Source organism: Delphinus delphis, chromosome 13, assembly GCF_949987515.2.
Source record: "Delphinus delphis chromosome 13, mDelDel1.2, whole genome shotgun sequence".
Taxonomy (NCBI): domain Eukaryota; kingdom Metazoa; phylum Chordata; class Mammalia; order Artiodactyla; family Delphinidae; genus Delphinus; species Delphinus delphis.
The window spans coordinates 86,728,991-86,747,730 of NC_082695.1; the positions used below are offsets into that span (position 1 = coordinate 86,728,991).

Consider the following 18,740-nt stretch of genomic DNA (forward strand, 5'->3'; position numbering starts at 1 on the left):
TTTAGGTTGAACTTCGTCTCTGCACTCATTCCCTGCATCGCCCTCACCACATCCATTCTCTCTCTCTGTCTCAGATTCACAGTCAGTTGATAAAGGTGTGCTGGCGTGGCAGTAAGACTCAAAGTAGTTTTGTATGTCTATTTTTAAACAAATGTCCTTTATATATATTTTTTTTTTACAAGGTTACTGAGATATAATTTATATATCGTAAAGTTCACCCATGTATTTCAAGTGTGCAATTTAATGGTCTTTAGTATGTTTGCAGAGCTGTACAACCATCACCATATCTAATTTTAGAACAGGTCATCACCTGAGAAGAACCCTTGTCCCATTAGCAGTTAGCAGTCACTCCCCAAGTCCCTCCCTCGACCCCAGATCCACCCCACCCCTGCAGGTCTCCCCCAGCCCCTGGCAACCACTGATCCACTCTCTGTAGATTTGCCGATTCTGGGCACTTCCCATAAATGGAATCATAAGACTCTGGTCCTTGTGACTGGCCTCCTTCACTGGCTTGCACACGTTGTAGCCGTGTCATCATCATTCTGTTTTATTGATGAATACTGTTCCATTGTATAGCTGTACCACATTTTGTCTGTTGGTTCATCAGTTCATGGATATTGGGGTTCTCTGCCTGTTTGGGCTGTTGTGAATGGTGCTGCTGTGCACATTCCTGTACAAGGTTTCAAGTGGATGTAGGTTTTCGTTTCTCTGAGCGGAATTGCTGAGTCATATGGTGATTCTGTGGTTAGCGTTTGAGGACCTGCCAGCTTGTTTTCTGAAGTTACTGCACCATAAGAGATCTTTTAAATTACAACTGGATTTGATCATGTCACAACTTCTAAAGCAGTAATCACCTCTGCCAGGGTCAGCAGTTCCCAGCCTTGCTCACGGACCCCGCTCTCTCGGGCCCTGGGGGTGCGGGCTCGCCCCAGGTCATCCTGGTGAGCCCCACTCCACAGCCGTCGGCAGCCTGTGAAGAAATCGCCTATCAGGTACAGCACAAGTTTTATCCACAATCTCTCATAGTTTTCAAAAAGCGTAGCTTCAGAAGGGATGGGATGGAGGGTCCTGGAGAGTCCTGCATGGCCGGGCTCGGCGCCAGCCTGAAGACGTGTGTCTCCCGAGAGACGAGCAGGTGCTGAGCAGGAAGGACCCGGGGGTGGGGGGTTAGCACTGGGTCTCGTTTGTTCCATGATTTTCCAGTAATGCGGAAGTGTAGTTTTAAATCTATCACTGTCTTCTTTACTTGCCCACTGATCAGATTGCACGTGGCCATTTACTTGCCTTTGTTCTTTTTGTAGGATTTCCTGTCATACCTTTGCTGATTCTTTCAAGTCTTGCTATACTTTTTCATAGTATACACGTTCACGTGTGTGTGCATGACCTATTTCTCCTTTGACTAGTCCTTTTTCTTAAACGCAGTTTGGCAGCGGGGGTGAGGGTGGACGAACACGTAGTAAATGACAGAGTTCCACATATAAAGGCCTAAAAACTCCTGGAACTTTGCAGAGAAGTAAAGACGAGGGGTGAGGACCTCGCCCGCAGCGGCCACGACAAGTGACCTGGGGGCCGGGTCTGCGGCTGGGGTCCCAGCCGGCGCCGTGCTCTGCTTCCCAGGGCCTGCCCGGTCAGCGTGCTTGAGGCGCGCCTGAGCTGCTCGTTGCAGCTGCTCCCACGGGAGGCCAGGAGGCCGGCCGCCTCCCACAGATGACAGCCGAGCTCGGGGGCTGGGTTCGGGGCGGGGCTGCCTGTACCCCTCGCGCCGGTCCCGTCAAGCCGGGATTTCTGACCCGCTCCAGGTGACGGACGTGTCTCCTAACCTGGCCCAGGGTGGGCAGCCCGAGAAGGAGGGCCGGCTGCACCAGTGCCTGGAGTGTGGCCGCACCTTCGCCTCGGCCGCCCTGCTGCTGCACCACAGCAAGGAGATGCACGGCCGGGAGCGCATCCACGTCTGCCCCGTGTGCAGGAAGGCCTTCAAGCGCGCCACGCACCTCAAGGTACGCCCCCGCCCCCCTCCCGGCAGCGTCGCCGCTCTTCACTTCAGGTCAGAGGCGCTGCACGGGCCTAGGACTCGGTGGGGTCAGGACTCTTCCTAGTGAGCGACACGGTTCCCATCTCTTTTCAAGGAAAGGCCCATGGAGGTGAACATATTTACAGATCACCTTGAGATGCCGTTTCTCCCATCGCGGGGACACGTATGAGAGCTCTGTCGGCACCTATGAGCAGGGCTCTGGGGAGGCAGGAACTTCCGTGACGGCTGGCAGGCTGCAGAATTGGTCTGGCATCCTGCAGGGGAATTAGGCGATACCTAACCACGCGAGAGCGGCTCCCACCATGAGAGTTGGCACAAAGGCATATATGCCCGCCCGAGCTCAGGGTTAGGTCAGCGTTGTTCGTAGCTGCCAGTCATTGGGGACAACCTGAGGGTCCCACTCTGGGATGTCCACACAGTAGAGGAAAGAATGAGGAAGGGTACTGTGATGTGACTTCCAGGACCACCGGTCAGGGGGAGTGCCCAGGCCTGTGACTTCCAGGCCAGAGCCCCTCCTCTGCTGCTGCTTAGTTACCAAAAGCACGAGAATCCTGTGACGCCTGATTGCACAGTGAATCCCACTCTTCCTTTTTCAGGGCCTTTAGAGGAGACGGTCAGTCAGTAAACCGAGTTTCTGTTCTCCAGGCCTCCATCTGCCTGGCACCTCTCGCCTCTTTTTCTACTGTTTTCTGAGATGAGAAGCCCCAGTATTAATGTGTTCTGAAAAGAGACTCCATGTTCGTTTTTGAAAGCAAAACACTGACTGTCAAACGAAGTCTTCTTGCAGAGGCTGCAGCGCGAGGTCGGTGAGGTTGGCGAGCGCTCCTTATGCCTGAGGGGCCCCCAGCCCCGCCCGACCTCTGTGTGCCTCTGCCTCTGCCACTTAGAGCCTCTGTGCTCCTGGTCGGGTCACGTACCGTCTGCAGCTTCAGTTTCCTGCTTTATAAAATAAGGGTGTTAATACTTACATTTTAGGGTGAGTTTGAGGAATATAAAGCACTTAAGGCCTGCACTGAGCTCTTAGTAGACAGTACAGAAATTATAACTATACTAACGTTACAGCCTGATAGAGAAGAAATCCTTTTGAAGAGGGAAAAGAATAAAAATGGTTCAAGAAAATTTAAGATGTTTAAAATCGTATATGTTACTATACATAGACATAACTCTTCCATAAACATCCACAGTTTGAAATACTAAATTTGGCCTTTTAATACTTATAAGTTACTTTCTCTTGATGACCTTCAGAAATCTGGAATTTTTAAAAAATTACATTGTGCCAGAAAATAAGGAAGTACCCATCACACCCACATGCAGTGTATGACGGGCCCGCGTCAGGGGGCACGGGGGCAGCTGAAGGAGTTCCTGGGGCCAAAGCTGGAGCAGCCGGGGCCAGAAGACAAAGTAGAATTGGGTGATAGCCCACAGTGCAAAACCTCCACGATCGTTACTGGTGGAAACATGATCGGCTGAACAGGCTAGTCTCCCGTGCAGAAGAATCCCGAGTAGCCCCTGTGGATGCTGTCCCCAAGAGGGGGTGGCCCCACTCCTTAGGGGCGAGCAGCAGCAAGGGCGCGTGATGGGAGGGGGTACAAATGGCCGCCCTTCTCTGGAGAAACCTGACGGATGCTGCCTGCGTGATCAGAGTCAGTGCCAGCAGTGATGATACTGTGGGATGGAAATGGCACGGAACTCCCCACGGCCCACACCCCACAGCCCACAGCCCTGGTCTGGTGATGAGGAAAACATCAGACACCTCTCAGTTGAGGGACATCCTGCAAAACATCCAGCCGGTCCTCTAACAACTGTCACGGTGGCCGACAGGGAGGGAGGCCGAGACACCACCCCGCCCAGATGCAGCCCAGGGGCTCGGGGGGAGCCTGGGTCTCCCTGGCAAGCTGCAGGCCCGGCCTCCCATCCACCGGGTACCACCTCCGACTCTGCTCCGGGAACGCCCACGAGGGTCCGGATCGGAGGCGAGCCTGTGGTCCTCCTCCCACTGACGGGCCTTTCTGCGCCGGGTTTTCCTCTCCTGTTTCAAGTCTAAAGTTCTGGTATGATCTTCAGTATTCCTCACATGTGTGTTTGTCTTTACCAGGAGCACATGCAGACGCATCAAGCCGGTCCTTCCTTGAGCTCTCAGAAGCCGAGGGTGTTCCAGTGTGACACTTGTGAGAAGGCCTTTGCCAAACCAAGCCAGCTGGAGCGACACAGCCGCATCCACACAGGTGACCGCGCGGCGGGACCCCCACAGCCGTGCTTCGTTCCCCCTCCGCCCCTCCGTCTCCTCGGGACCATGGGCTCGGCCTCCCACCCTCTCTGATCTTCTGTGCACCCCTCCAGGCCTCTATTCACCTGGCAGCCGGGCCAGAGCCCTCGGAGGCTCCCCCTGAGCACCCCCGGCAGAGCCCGCCAGACCTCCCTGAGCCCCCGAGGCCCCACGGCCACAGGCAGGTCTCTCCCCGCATCCAGCTCTCTGTCTGGCGCCCACCCTTTTCCCGGTGCTCTCTGGTGGGTCATCGTCTTCCCAGCCCTTCTGTCCCTTTGCCGGCCGTCTCTGACTCACCTTCACACGGACGCCTCCTCCCGAGAGGCCCTGCCCCGCTGGTGCCCCGGCTGGCATGAGGGCCTCCTGTGTGGTCAGCAGGTGCCCAGCAGCCCTCCCCGGCCTGCGGGCCATGTGTCCTCAGGGATGCCCCTTGCCTGTCAGCGCAGACCCGGCGCCCACCGGGTGTCCAGCAAGTAGCTCTTGAGTGAAAAACAACCATGTGGTTACTTCATAATGCATTCGTTCAAAAGCATAATCAAGAGAAACGACTGCCGTTTTTACTAGCATAGATGCACGTGAAGGGTTTGGCATGTGTGTAAAGTGGGCACCTTGTGGCTGTCACTGGGGCCACGTCCCTGCTCACATGGGTGCCCCGTCGTCACTCCAGCTCCTGATGTCTTCAGCTTCCCCTTCCGTCTCCAGAGAATCCCAGCTTCTGAGGACGATGTGATCAGGGTGGGCCCGCAGGGCAGTCTCCCTTTTGGTCACTCCCAGTCATCTGACGAGCGACCTAGTTCATCTGTGGCCGTTCTCGTTTCTCAGGCATGACGTCATCATAGTCCCAGGCCCAGAGTTCAGGGCAGGAGACCTTGGGGGGCCATTTTTGGGACTCTGCCTGCCCTAGGCAAGCTGCAGGAAGACCTCCTTTGTCGTTGGCTGTGGAGGGACACCTGGGGGGCTGAGGACCAGGTGCTCCCAGGACAGCCCTGGGGGTGCTGGCACGTGACCCCGAGAGGCAGCGTGGCAGAGCATGTGGGAAAGAACCTTCAAGGCCGGGGGAAGGGCTGTGCCAGGCCCTGGGGCAGGAAGGGACCCGGTCCCTGGGACTTGGAAGCGGGTGCGTGACAGCGAGGGGTGGCAGGACTGCCAGGGCCGCGGGGGGTGGAAGCAGAGAGATGCTGCGTGGAGCGGGCCGGACTCCGCAGTGTGGCTGTAGGGCAGGCGTTCACCTGGGCAGGCCCCCAGCGGAAGTCAGCTTGGCGACTTCTCCCTCCATTTGTCAGTTTCCACGTCAGCTTGAAAGCAATTAAGTACTGTTTGAAGCATATTGTATAAACCATACTTTTAGTCAGTTGGATTTGATATTCCCATGTCCTTGATGTCTTTTTGCTTTTCTGCTCAAAATGGATTAGAAACATTTTGTTTGAACCATATGTGCTCTACCTTTATTTCTGGGTGCTTCTAGGACTTTCCATAGCTTTTGATCAAGGTGTCTTTCATGGCTCCCCATGGAGTGGCCTTGCTGGAACCCTGTGGGTTAGCATCCTGAGTGAGGAACGTCCTTAGCCTGCTGTTAAACTCGCATCCCTTCTTCGGAGTTACTCTGTGCTGTGTGTGCTCGTCGAGCGCCATCTATCAGGGACGCTGACTGTGCTGTCTGTCCCCAGGGGAGCGGCCATTCCACTGCACCCTCTGCGAGAAGGCCTTCAACCAGAAGAGCGCGCTGCAGGTGCACATGAAGAAGCACACGGGGGAGCGGCCCTACCGGTGCAACTACTGCGTCATGGGCTTCACGCAGAAGAGCAACATGAAGCTGCACATGAAGCGGGCCCACAGCTACGCGGGTGAGGCGTCCTGGCTGCACGGTGCGCGGGGCTCTGTGAGCTGAGCGGTCCGCGCCCGGCCGGCCCCCAGGGGTTGGCCCTGCGTCCCCGCCTCAGGCTCAGGGTCCAGGTCGGGCGAGTCTGTGCCCTGTGGCTCCGCAGATGGGCCTCCGTGTCCCCGAGCTGACTCCCCCGCATTGGTGCCGGCAGGGCAGGGGCGTCCCTCTGTCCGCCTTGTTTCCCGCGTTGTCCAGGAATGCCCGCACCCTTTATGGAGACAGGCAGGGGCGGGGGGCTTGGGGCGGGGACTGGAACGCAGCCCGCGGAGTGTCTGCGACAAGTCAGGGAGGGTTACAGCCTGCGTCTTGGGCTCGCTCTGCCGGTCTGGGTGCTGTGGCCACGAGGGGAGTCGGACGGCCTGAGCGTGGCGGGAGTAGTGCCCAGGGCTTTCCTGGAGCCACAGGGGTAGGACCCTTCGTGTTGTGAAGTTTTTGAGGAAGAGGAAGTTCTAACATCTACACACTAGTGCTTCGTGCTTTACTTTCTGTTAGAAAACTTGTGCCTGTCGTTATCACTAGTATTAATTAGTAATCGCTCATCAAGGATGTCATAGGAACATAGGCTTTATGAGCATAGGGAACGAGCGCTCTGTGCGTATTCAAGTATTCGTATTCAAGTAACAGTAATTGTCGTCACCGACAGAATTATGAAACCTGCAGCTCAGATGACTTTTTTCACCGGGAAGGAAAACAAATCAACTTAGGAATTTCTTGTCTCCGTTTAAGTTGTCCTTATTTAAATGTGAATAATTTTGTGCTAGTGAATGTCTGGGACTCTTTCTTTATCACCACGGCAGGAACCTTGCAGGAACCCGCCGTCCCCCAGGAGCACGGAGGGGAGGTGCTGAGCCGTGCGCTCCACCTGGAGGAGGTGGAGCCGGAACCCGCGAGCGAGTGGCAGACCCTGGCCAACGTGTTCTGACACAGCCCGGCCCCGAGAACGTTTCCAGAGTGAAGTGTGGAGAAGAACAAAGCACTTGGGATTTCTGTTTTGAAGCCTCAAGTGTTAAAAATGTTACCACAATAGCTATAAAATTATCTAAAGAATCATTGGCTTTCAGAGACTTCAGGAAGAAAGCTGGGAAAGGTGGAAGCACGTTGCTGTTGTTCTGCAAATCACTGAACTCAGGTACTACGTCAGCAGTCTCGCCTACTCCGTGGCCAGTGCGTCTAGTTAAAAAGAAATTAACTGGATCGGACTCTCATTGTAGTGTGATTTCTTTGTATTAGCAAAGACAGAAGTTAACGTGGAAAAACCCAGATAGGTTTTCCTTCATGCTTTCTGTTATAAGAAGCATAGCTCATGAAACAAACATAAGATAGGTGCATGAAGTTCGGAAAAAACGTTACAACACGCAGGGAGGTTTTTTCCATCTTTTTCTCTGTGAATTTTGAAATTAGTAGAAATTGACTCTAATTTTTAGTCTACCATAAGTTAATATAACTAATACCTTGAGAGATGGCCGGACCAGTTCTCTCTCCATTACAAATATCTAATCGTTAGTGACAAGAATGCAGTGTCTGGGGCGTACACCCGGGGAGTAGAGCAAGCCTGACACACACGTGAGGATCCAGCTGTCCGCGCGGGATGATGCCACTCGCGCTGCCCGAGTCGATACTCGGGTACATGGGTCGGGCTACCGCAGAAAGCACAAGCCATGCACTGCAGGTCCGAAATCACACAATGGTCTCCTGGGAACAAAGGGACTGCAGCCCTGTCCGCCTCAGTGAGTAAGAAGTGTATTTGTACTTTGAGGGTAAGAACCTGTATGAGCCCCGTGGTTTTCTCTTCGTGCATAAGCAGGTGTATTTTTTATTTCAGGGAATTCTTTAGTATCATCAATGGTGCCACGTTGAACATGTCCCAAACCAAATCCTACCCCGCGCTGCCCACGCTGGGGCAGAGTGTGTGTCGTTCCCACAGCATTCCAAAGATGGAAACTTCTTTACTTCATGTGAATCTCTCCTTTGAAATTATTTATATGTTCTATATATAAATACATATGTACATATACAGATATATGGGCCTCTGTGTGGCCGAACAGTATATTTTGTAAATAAGCACTAGTCCCAGTTACAGAGAGAGCGACAGAGTTTTTACCTCCCAGCGAGCACTTCAGATCAGTATTGTATTCATTTTATTAATAAATGGATATCCTTGTCATTGTGACATAAAGCTGGGGTTGGTTTTTTGTTTTTGTTTTTCCTGAAAAATAATCGCCTTTATTTTCTCTCTCATTGCCTCGCTGGTTTCAGAAGAGAGCAGTTTTATGATATAAATATTGTATGGACTTTGTATATTAAGAGAGGAGCTCATTTCAGATTCCTGAAGAAAGAGACATTTTCCTGTTATTTTTTGAAGGGGCGTCTTTTGATTTTTTGTTGTTCACGCTTCTGGCATATGTATATAAGTAACATCGATAGTGATATAAAACCTTTTGTTATGTGAAAATATTTAAGTCAGAAAACTGTTAAATAATATTACTTTTTTTTTTCAAACGGCTTTATGTATTGTATATTTTTTTAAGGGAGAAAAAAAAAAAGCCTTATTTGACTTATTCTTGTGATGCTGGACTTGTATACCCTGAGGTTTTTCTTGGATGTCAGTGTGTATACCTGGCTGCAGTCTGTTATTCAGAATAATTGTCATTGCGCCAGAGTTAAAGGTTCTGCTTTTATTGCACTTTTCTTTTATAATTTTGTATTAAACTATTTTAGAAATGTTGATTAATTTTGGTGAACAAATATCTCCGAAGTTGAAATGATTGAAATCTTAAAAATTTTGTTTTTGCTAGGTTATTTATTTTGGTTTCAGCATTAAATGTCATCTCAGGTCAGTCTCTAAAAGGGGTTTGTTTAATTCCTAATTGTATAGAAAGCGTAGTTCAGTGAATTGTATTGGTGCACTGCCCAAGTAAGGCCTTACCAGGTGAATCTAAAGCCTACTTTTATTTTGGTTAATGAAAAAACAAATCTATCAATAATCTGTTCTGTGAGTTTTCTCAGTTTATTATCAGGCAAACACAAGACATTAATGTATTCTTTTGATTTACTTCCTAATTATAAAAGCTGCTTCTTTGCAAGACATTCCTTGAAAAATAAGGTTTTGTAAAGACATAATATCACTTGAACTTTTTGGTGGAGTGGAGTACAGGTTGATCTTTATACTTTACTGGTTGATAAAAAGTCTTCTGCCAAGAGATTTCTAGTCTCCTGCATAACCAGGGTTTTGAGGATAGATAATTGTATTTTTAAAAATATCTCATCATAGCGTATCTGCTTTGGAAATAACAATAAATAAAAAATGAAGTTAGGAAATGTGATTAATTTTTTTCTTTTAAAATAGTTTGGCACATGAATTCCTTTCAAGCTCAGGTTTTTACAGAAGAGCATTTTAATCATATTTTCCTGTACCTCTGCGCTTGACGAACGCTACCCTTGCAAGGTTTATTTGCAGATCTTCAAACTAAAAATCCAAATATGGTGTGATGACAGGCAGGCCGTCTGTGTTAGGTAGCAGTGTCTGTTGTTTTCACTGTTGGCCATACTCAGCGGTATCCTGGTCATAAATGACCAGGCAAGAAAACAAAGTAAAATTGTAAAGTAGTGCCTTTAGAAAGGGCATGACTGTCTTTAACTGTCTTCTGTGGTAAAGTAACGGTGAAGCCCTTAAGTAAGCCGAAGGAGGGTGCGTTCCCTTCCCACCCATGATACTGAACTGGAAACTGGGATGTGGCTCACAGGCCGCTGGGGGGCAGGAGGCAGCTGCACAAGTGGTCGCGTCTGCGTGAAATGGCGGTAGATGCAAATGGAAACACCTTTGCACTCCCACGCCCTGCCCCAGGCTCTCCTCTGTCCCTCTTAAAGGCAGGCGTGTGGTTGGAGGGTCCTGCAAGAATGGGGCTCAGCCTGCAGCCTGTTGGTTCAGCAGGAAGTCCCTCAAATGTCTCCTTATCCTCTGACAGCACGCTACTGACAGGATGAGGAGAATCGGTCCTAAAGTGAGTAGTTCCCATCCTTGCATCAAGTTTCCATCTCGTCCAGTGTCAGCACTGAACTAGCGAGTGTTTCTCCAGAAGAGTATTTTGTAATTCCTGCCCATTGCCGTTGGTGAGCTTGAGTTCTACAAGAACACCAGTATTTATGCTCAAGAGGAGCGTGCGTTAGTACAGGGGCGGAACTCTGAAAAGGAGGTGGGTTTCTGTTCTTCCCACGGAGCTTCCTCTTTGCAGAAGGATAGTGATAACTCATGAAGGTACACATTTTTAACATTAAAAGATCATCACTCAGATTTATGTACATCTGAAACAGCTAAGGTGATTTTTATTTTTTCCTGGGCTTTGCTCAGAGGGAATGGTAAGAAGTTTGCTGTTCTCATTGCTTGTTTGTAGAAAGAATATTGCTCTATTAGTGTTCCAAATACGGCGGGTGGGGGAAGGGGGCTGTTCTTTCAGAAGCGATCAGGTCGTGGCCCATTTGTTCCCTCTACCGTGGATTGCAGCTGTTTAAAATGGCCCGGCCGAGTGTTTCCGGAAAGCGTGGCTTTTTGGTGGTGTAAGATTGCTGCTGATACTTAAACACAGTCAAGGGCACGAGTCTCCGGTGCGTCCTGGGCTTGGGCAGAGCTGGGAAGTCAGGCCTTGGGGCCTCAGGTCAGATTAGCCAGGGCGCTGACGGGCCGCCTGTCTTTAGGCAGTTCGGTTCACTTCTCTGGTCTGTAAAATTAGTTGATTACATGTCTTCCTTCCCAGCTCGAGGACCTCTTCTTAACCAGTGAGCTATGGTGTATCGGGAGGTAGTCCTCCAGGGGTCTGTCTCATTTCTGCAAGTGTTAGGGGTAAAGCACTGGCCATCTCTGCTCCACGATCTCTTCAAGGCAGTTTGAAGAGAATACGACCTCGGGAGAGAGGACATCTTCCTCCAGAGCCAAGTGATGCTTTTCTTACTGACCCGTGTAATCAAGGTATGTCTCACCGAAGCAAAGGTCAGGCCGGCTTGCCGTGTGTTTATTGGAGACTCAGGTTCCCAAAGCCCTGCTTCCTCTCCCGGGACACGACACCCTGCGTGCAGGCATCACCTGGCCCGTTCTGGGCTGCATGTGGAGGTCGCCTGGGGTATCAACACAGACGCCGGGGCTCTGGTGCCTCCTCCTACTGTGAGTTGCCAGCCCCTGCTCTCTGGCCCGGGAGCCTCAAGTCTCCTGCCAGCAGCCGGGAAGCTGGCGGGTCTTCTTCTAAGCCGGCAGGTGGGGAGAACTTACCATGTTTCACAGTTGTTGGCAATATGTTCCCGGCTCAGCATACTCTATGAATGGAAATTTTTTTTTACAAATGTCAATGATTAATTTATTGTGCACCACCCATAGTGTTATTTCTATCACTGAGGAGATGTTACTGTCATGCAGTACCTTTAAAGTGTTAAATCCCTCTACTCTCTAAGGAAAAAGTGAAAAACGGGGCAACACACAGCCCCACCCTCTCCTTTCTGCCAATAAACAGGTATTTCCCTGATTTTTAAATTCTCTATCGACCAGAAGTGATGGTTCTATGCCACTAGTTTAGTATCAGAACAGGGTGATTGTAGGTTACCCTGTTAACCGGCATCAGGGGAAGAAATTCTTACGGATTAACTTGAAGTAGCTCATCTTGATGTGATCTCAGCCGGAGGTGGACAACAGGTGGCCATCTGCACCCTTATCACCACGCATTGTTTTCTAGGTTGTCTCTGAATTATCTTTCTCAAGTTTAATAATCCGAAATCTTTATCCTTCTTGTGTAAACTCTTTGAAGCAGTTTCAGATTTACAGAAAAGTTGTGAGAGTGGCACAGAGAAATCTTCATAAAACACCCCTTTCCGGTGTTGCCGAACCTGTGAAGGATAAGATCTTTGTGCAGCAGACCCGGTGCAGGGTCGTGCCGGCACCTGCACCCTCTTCACCCGGGATGCCCCTCCCCATGTCGCCGTGGTTCCTGTTACCCTGACGTCCGAAAGCGAGTTCAGCAGCCGCCCCCGCCCTGCCGTGCCTTCCGGTTGGGCCGGGTCCTGCGTCACAGAGGTGATGCTCTTCTCAGTGCGTCTTATCAAGGTGACACGCAGTGTCCACGTGTCCCATGACTGATGCTGTCGGTGTCAACCCTGTAACCATTTCCCCTCTGTAACCGGTGAGTATTTGTGAGAGGCTCTGCGACCACGCGGCCAAGTGCCTCATCCCGCCGACAGCCTGTGTGGTACCCCGGCGTCTCCCTGCTTGCAGGTCCCTTCATTCCCTCTGTCATCAGGAGCTGGTATTACACTTTGAGAACGGGCTTCCTGTTCTCCCTCGGTGGTTTATTCTTGTGTTTATGGTGGTTCGGGCTTGTGGCTTCCTGTTTTATTTCATGGCTGCAATCCATCAGGATCCTTCCTTATTTTGACTCTCAAATAGTCCTGGATTTGGCCAGTAGGGGCTCCTTCAGGTAGCTTTGAGTCCTTTTGACATGCCCACGTTACTCTCTGAGCGCTTTCTTACTTTATGGCCCAAGAAATTGTTCCCTTTCCCTGTCCCAGCGCTGGAACCAGCCATTTCTTCCCGAAGCCCTGGCTCCCTCTAGTGGAGCGTGGTATTTAGAAGCCAAGAGCTGAGTGGTGGGGCGGGGGGGGGGGGGGGGGGAGTGTGAGTGAGTGTGTGTATGTATGTGTGCGCGTGTGTGTGCGCGCGCACTCATCATCGATCTGAGACTTTTCACCCGTCTACACGTGAAACCATGGGGTCCCATAGATGCTCCAACACTGCAGGCTTCATCCCCTCCCCCTCCAACAGTGAGAGCCCCGCCTCCGGACGCACAACCAACTCCTGCAGCTTGGCTGGCTCCTGGCTGCCTGCAGGCCCTGCCCTCGTTTCCTCCCTCCTCAGCGGGGGAAGCGAGCATCCACACGGACTCGCAAGCACTCTGGGGTCCCCCCGCCTCGGTCACTGCAGCAGCCTGTGTTGCTTGTTTTGCTCCGAGGTTTGGCTGCCAAGGTGCAGAGACAGGCGTCCCCGAGGAGGGCAGGACGTTGCCCACCTGTGCAGCAGACCCGTTATCATAAGTGATTTTGCCACAATTCATGTTAAGGGAGGTGAACCGGTCACTGACCTCTGGGTCCAGTGGGTGTCTTCCACGGGCAACGTCCCCACCTCCCCGGGGGGCCTTCGTCAGAGGCCAGGTTCTGCCCCCCGAGGTGGGCGGGGCCTCCCAGGGCTACCGTGCTGCTGGTGCAGGTGCCATGGGCACAGCCGCCAACCCAGTGCCTCCCGGGCCATCAGGACACCCCCTCGGGGGCTGTTGTGCACCCTGTCAGTCACTCTGTCCGCGCTCTGCTCCAAATCTCTCCTTAATTTAGCACCAGCATCTGGAACTAGGCTGCGAGCAGCAGGGGCCCCAGCTGGTCTGGATGCGGTTGAAGCACTGGTCATCTTAGGCGTGCTCTTGGGTCTTGACCGAGCAACGAGTTTCTGGAGTTGGTGAGGTTCGGGTGCTGGGCAAACCCGTGTTCTTTCACGGTGCGGTGGGGGGGAAGTCGAGCTGAGAAGAGGCTGTGAGAGGAGGAGCTGTCACCCTCCCCCTGGGGACAAAGTTGAGATTGTCTGGGGGGCAAGGGAGAGCCCGACTGAAATCAGCATGTTTCTCGAAAGTTAGGTGGTTGATTCTGCTTCCAGGGCAAATGCTGTCAAAGGACGTTGCTCCAGGGTCGTGCACTGGAGTGAACAGCCCGCGGTGGTTACCCGTCCCTCGGCTTCACCGGGCTGCGATTGCGCACCCCCTCCTTACGCCGCTTTGCCCAGGATTCCCTGACTCTTCGCTACTTTCAAGAGAAAAATCGCCACAGAAAATGCACTGAGATGCTTCACTTCATGTTACCTTTTCGGGGAAAGAAGCAAGCGTCCTCCCTGCAAAGTCCTGTAGTTTAATTAAAACTCTTGCCAGATGGGGGTCTAGGACATACTTGTCGCTGCACGAGAAACACACACCTGCTGTGGATTGACTGGTGCCCCTCCCCACACAAATCCATCTGTTGGAGCCTTCACTCCCAGTGTGACAGCACTTCTAGGAGCTAATCAGGGTTTAAGGGCGGTCTCAAGGGTGAGGACTGGTGCCCTCATAAGGAGCAACACCAGCAGTGTGTCACGTGCCCAGAGGAGGGGCCGCGGGGAACCAGCAGGCAGGTGGCGTCTGGAGGGCGGCCTCCCCAGAATCCCCCTGCCAGCACCTTGGCCGTGGGCTTCCAGCCTCCAGAACCCTGAGCAAAGAAAATATCTATTGTTTCAGCCGCCCAGTCCGTGGTATAGTGTTACGACAGCCCTAATAGACTCAATTAAAGGCTTGGCTCTTCTCGTTTTCAGATGCTACAAGAAGGCTTTTCTTTCCCTATTTCAGTGTTTTCCTCAGGCCCCAGTTCTCTCTCCTCCCAAAATCCCAATTCCAATTTACAGCCCGCACCCGATTTATGAAGCCAGCCCCACGGATTGAGCCAACATCCTCTCCGCTAACCTCTGACCTGCTCCCGACCTCAACCCTCCCTCCAGAGGTTGTTCCCGCCGGGCTGGGCACCCTGGACCAGCTCCTCGGACCATCCTCCGCCCAGATGGACAGGAGGCCACATACGTTTCTCGGTCTGGACCGAGTGGCGTGGAGGTGGCTGTGCAGATTGATACGATATCTTGGAAAGCGTGATCATTGTGGTTTCCTGTCCTGGTGGGAAGAGCCTTTCTCGGTTCAGTAGACCCTCCCGATACCTCTAGACCCTGCGAGCGATGGTCCTCGGGGTGAGCACAGTGAGATGAGGAAGAGTGTCCCGGCTGGGGTTCCAGCACCCACTTCTCTTGGAGCTCCGCCTGGTAAACTAATTTCCTTCAACTTGAGGGGGGTATGCAGACCGCTTTGGATAAATGCTCAGTGAGAACACCCCTTCCGTGGTTCATTTCCTATTTTGCGTCATTTTATTTTAGTATCACATCATGGTAAACGCTGTGTTATTCTAGGACACCCCTTGGTTTACCACTTAATGCATTTTCTATATATGTAACATTAAAATAGACTTGCCAACTGGAAGAGCAGAATTGAAAAGATGTGATGTCTTTGCATGCTTTTCCAAATCCCTTGGTCTGAAGGGGTTTGGGGGTTGGCATGGCTTGGAGTCTATCTACCCCGTGGATGGGGCCTCAGGCTACTGGGCAGGGCCGGCTTTTATTGTCGGATTGGACGCGCACAGCACGCTTGAGCCTGGGTGCTCCCTGAGGACGGCCGGTGTCACCCTGCAATCGACGGGGAGGGCGCTTCCCTTGCTGGCATTTGTGAGTTTCTCAGGGCTGCTCCTGAGACGGAAGGGAACCAGTGGTTTGTTAAAAGCAAAACATAAGATTTCCATTTACCTTTTTGAAAGATGATTCTTGTAACCAAAAGCAACTATACGTAAAATTTCCAGTATCAGTTATCTTTGTCATCGTCTCTGCGTGGCAAAAAGTCATTTTTCAAAGGTTCTTCAGTTCAAGTTAACGGGGACTGGTATGCTGGTAAGATAGTGAAATGTAAATATACTCTAAAGGATTGTTTAAAGATAAATTAAAAATTACTTTCCTTGTGAGTCAGAGACTCAGTGCCCTCACAGCGGCCTCTACTCCACTTTCTCTTATTGATACACAAACCATCTGATGATAACTCGCCTCCTCAAACAGGTGCCGAGAGGCAGCTCTGTCCTGTGACAGTGAGACGCCTACTCACATCAGCTCTGAGTTTTGCTCTACGTGGGCTCGCATTCCACAGACCAGAATAAAAGCCAAAGAAGACGGCCATGCAAATATCATTAAAAGTGTATTTTATTTCAATATTCAAGAACAGTGCATACTTTCCACGAGACCCAGGGTCACAGCTCTTGCTGTTGGGTGTAGCCACGAATGGAGGTCACTCAGTCAACAGCTCAAAGATGCAGTGTGTGTGTGTGTGTGTGTGTGTGTGTGTGTGTGTGTGTGTATAGCAATTTGGAGGTTTTGTTTCAGAAATTTTCTTCCTTTTTTTTTTTCTTATCCTCTCATCATTGAGGCTATATATTAATAGACATTATATTAAACCCACACGAAACATTCAAAATTAGAAGGGGATTAGATTCGCGTTTGGGCATTATGTTGACTAGGTCCTCATCTCCGTCCTAGGGGGGCTGACGCCAGTGTGCGGGGCTCCTTGGAGGGCTTGTGGGAGAGATGCTGAACTCAAAAGGCAAGAATCAGTAGGTTACGGGGAGCGGGGGGAGCGCAGGAGATGTCAGCTCGCGTTAGGAAACAGCGGGATTGGAGGACCTCTGCCCATCCCCACGTGCTCGGCCGGCGATTCGGGAAAGGCCAGCGTACTCGTCGTCAGTGGGTTTCCTGGAGGAAGCGGGCGGGACGGTTACGTTTCCGCGGGGGTGGGGGAGAGTTTAGTGTTTGCCGTGTGCACCGCCGTGCTGAACTACGCCACCTGTCACCTTCGCGCTCACGGTGACCAGCCTGCCACCGCGAGGCTCCCCGGAAACTCCTGCCACCGCTCCGAGCTGCGCCACCTCCCGGCCGGCCGCCGGGCTCGGGTGGAAACAGGTCGTGGCGAGGCCGCTCTGCTGCCCGCCGAGCCTGTGCCGTCGCCGCCCGGTTTCCCAGAAGAGCCCGGCCCGACTCTGCCCCCGCGCGCCCTCTCCGCCCGCGCCGATCCGGCTCATCCGGGTGTGTGAGCCGCGGCCACCACGCGGGACAGTCCCCGCTGCCCGCCCGCCTGTCACGTACCAAAGCGCCCGCCGCCAAGCCGCTCCGCGCCCAGCCGATTGGTTAGAAGGGGAAAGGCTTCGCGGGGTGAGCGGCGGAAAGAAACCAAAGGAAGCTCGGAGCCGCACGGTCTGCGCGCCCCGCGCGGTGGTCCCCAGGGCCGCGCCCCGGGCCATCGCGGGACGGGGGCCGGCGACGGGGGAGGGTCGCCGGCCCCGGCTCTCGGGGGACGTCACTGATCTCCAAGGGCGAGGGGACAGAGGGGCGGCCGGCCAGAAGCCGGCAGGCCGCGCGCGGGGCCTGCTGTGCGCTGTCGCCAGGGTTAGGGGGCAGCGGCTACGTTAGGGATCTACGGCTCGCGGTTAACTTCCAGGCAGTTGTGTTAAGAAGCTGGGGACGGACGGGATTCCGGGACACGGGGCAGGGCTTCAGCGTCTCGCCATTGGGGACCCCGAACGGCCGTCTCGTCCTCCCTGAGAAAAGGAAACAGAGGGTTAGGAGGGCCGGGGCCGCCCGGCCGCCCTGCGTCCTTGCGGTCACTGGGTCGCCAGCCACGGGGCCTCTTCTGGGTCTGTTGCTGGAAATGATGCCGCACGGAGCAAGTCTTTGACCCCGTGTCTCCAGCATCCTTTAGCCCGTCGGACCTCCAAGTGCCTCAGGGCAAATAGGACGCAGAGAGTTGGGGGTCTCGTCGCATTTTCCGGGCGTGAAAAGCGCAACTGATATATTACCAGGTTTTGAAGGAGCTCGTTTCCTCGGCCAAGATTCCCGGGGACCGGGGGAAGCGGCCCGTGAACGATGACAGGGACAGGCTCCTCTGTGGGAGCTGAGGTGCTGATGTCACGGGCACACCCTTGCTTGGGCCGCCAGGGAGGGGCCACTGCTCAGCTGGTCTCCCCGGGGACAGTCCCCTCCCATGAGTCCTCTTCTGCGTCACCAAGAAAACCAGCCTCCCAGAGGGGCCGGCCACTAACTCCGACCTCAGGGTCTTAAAACATGTGAATTGACATGTTTTCTGGACAAATACAATTTGCAATAAAAAAAAAAAAAGAGTTGGCAGTCGTGGAGGTGGAGACGGCTGGGCGGGGACAACTTCTTCCAGGGAGCATGGCTGGGCATCGGCTCTGAGAAGATGGCACTTGTCACCCCAGATGTCACTTAGATTAACTCGGAAAAGGGCGCTTTTTTTTTTGCCTTTGAATTTTCATTCAAATTTTAGTCTCTTTGGATTTCCCTTTTCTCTTAGGTTATGGATGAAAAATTGACCTCTCAAAGATTCCCTTGCGACTGTGAGCCCCCAGAGAGCAAGACAGACATGAAATACCCTGTTGACCAGATGACAGACGGGCACCTATTGACCTGACCTCGGCCATGCCTCCGTCCCTCACGTTACCAGAAATAAGGTGACGGAAGCACGAGGGCCCCAGATCCTTATAATTAACGCAGTCAGCCAGAGAGATGGTAGTTCTGATTTCTTGGGGTTTTGCTTTTTCCAGAAACATCCCTATGTTGCTGAACAACTCACCAGGAATTTTATTTTCACAAGCGAGAAGGTTTGTGGAATTCTAACCTCTGAAGGTACCAGGAATCACCCAGAGACGCTCCCTCCCAGGGAAGGGGCTTTGTCACCTCAGCCTCAGGGCCACCCTCCTCAGCGGGGACTCGGGTCCGGTCCCGTGTGAGCCCGGCTCAGCTTTGCGTGCTCGGTCCTCAGAGCCGCTGCCGGAGAAGCCCTGATCCAGTCTGCCCTGGCCCACCGTGCCCTGAATTTCCCGCAGATCAACCTGTTAGGGCTCCCTCGAAAGTGTGA

The 18,740-nt window shown here is 52.6% G+C and overlaps 2 protein-coding genes across 7 annotated transcripts in view; one reads left to right on the plus strand and one right to left on the minus strand.

The window, feature by feature from the left end:
- The window catches only part of ZNF236 (zinc finger protein 236), a 103,456-nt gene extending 93,912 nt beyond the window's left edge, over positions 1-9,544 (plus strand). For all 3 annotated transcript variants that reach the window (XM_060029245.1, XM_060029241.1, XM_060029242.1), the window contains 5 exons: positions 864-992; positions 1,800-1,997; positions 4,128-4,257; positions 5,966-6,142; positions 6,978-9,544. In XM_060029245.1, coding sequence (XP_059885228.1) covers positions 864-992; positions 1,800-1,997; positions 4,128-4,257; positions 5,966-6,142; positions 6,978-7,102 — 759 coding nt within the window. In that variant the 3' untranslated portion in view covers positions 7,103-9,544. The remainder of the gene's footprint in view (positions 1-863; positions 993-1,799; positions 1,998-4,127; positions 4,258-5,965; positions 6,143-6,977) is intronic.
- Positions 9,545-15,997: 6,453 nt separating this feature from the next.
- Positions 15,998-18,740, minus strand: part of MBP (myelin basic protein) — a 113,455-nt gene continuing 110,712 nt past the window's right edge. For all 4 annotated transcript variants that reach the window (XM_060029247.2, XM_060029246.1, XM_060029249.2 and 1 more), the window contains one exon: positions 15,998-17,403. In XM_060029247.2, coding sequence (XP_059885230.1) covers positions 17,359-17,403 — 45 coding nt within the window. In that variant the 3' untranslated portion in view covers positions 15,998-17,358. The remainder of the gene's footprint in view (positions 17,404-18,740) is intronic.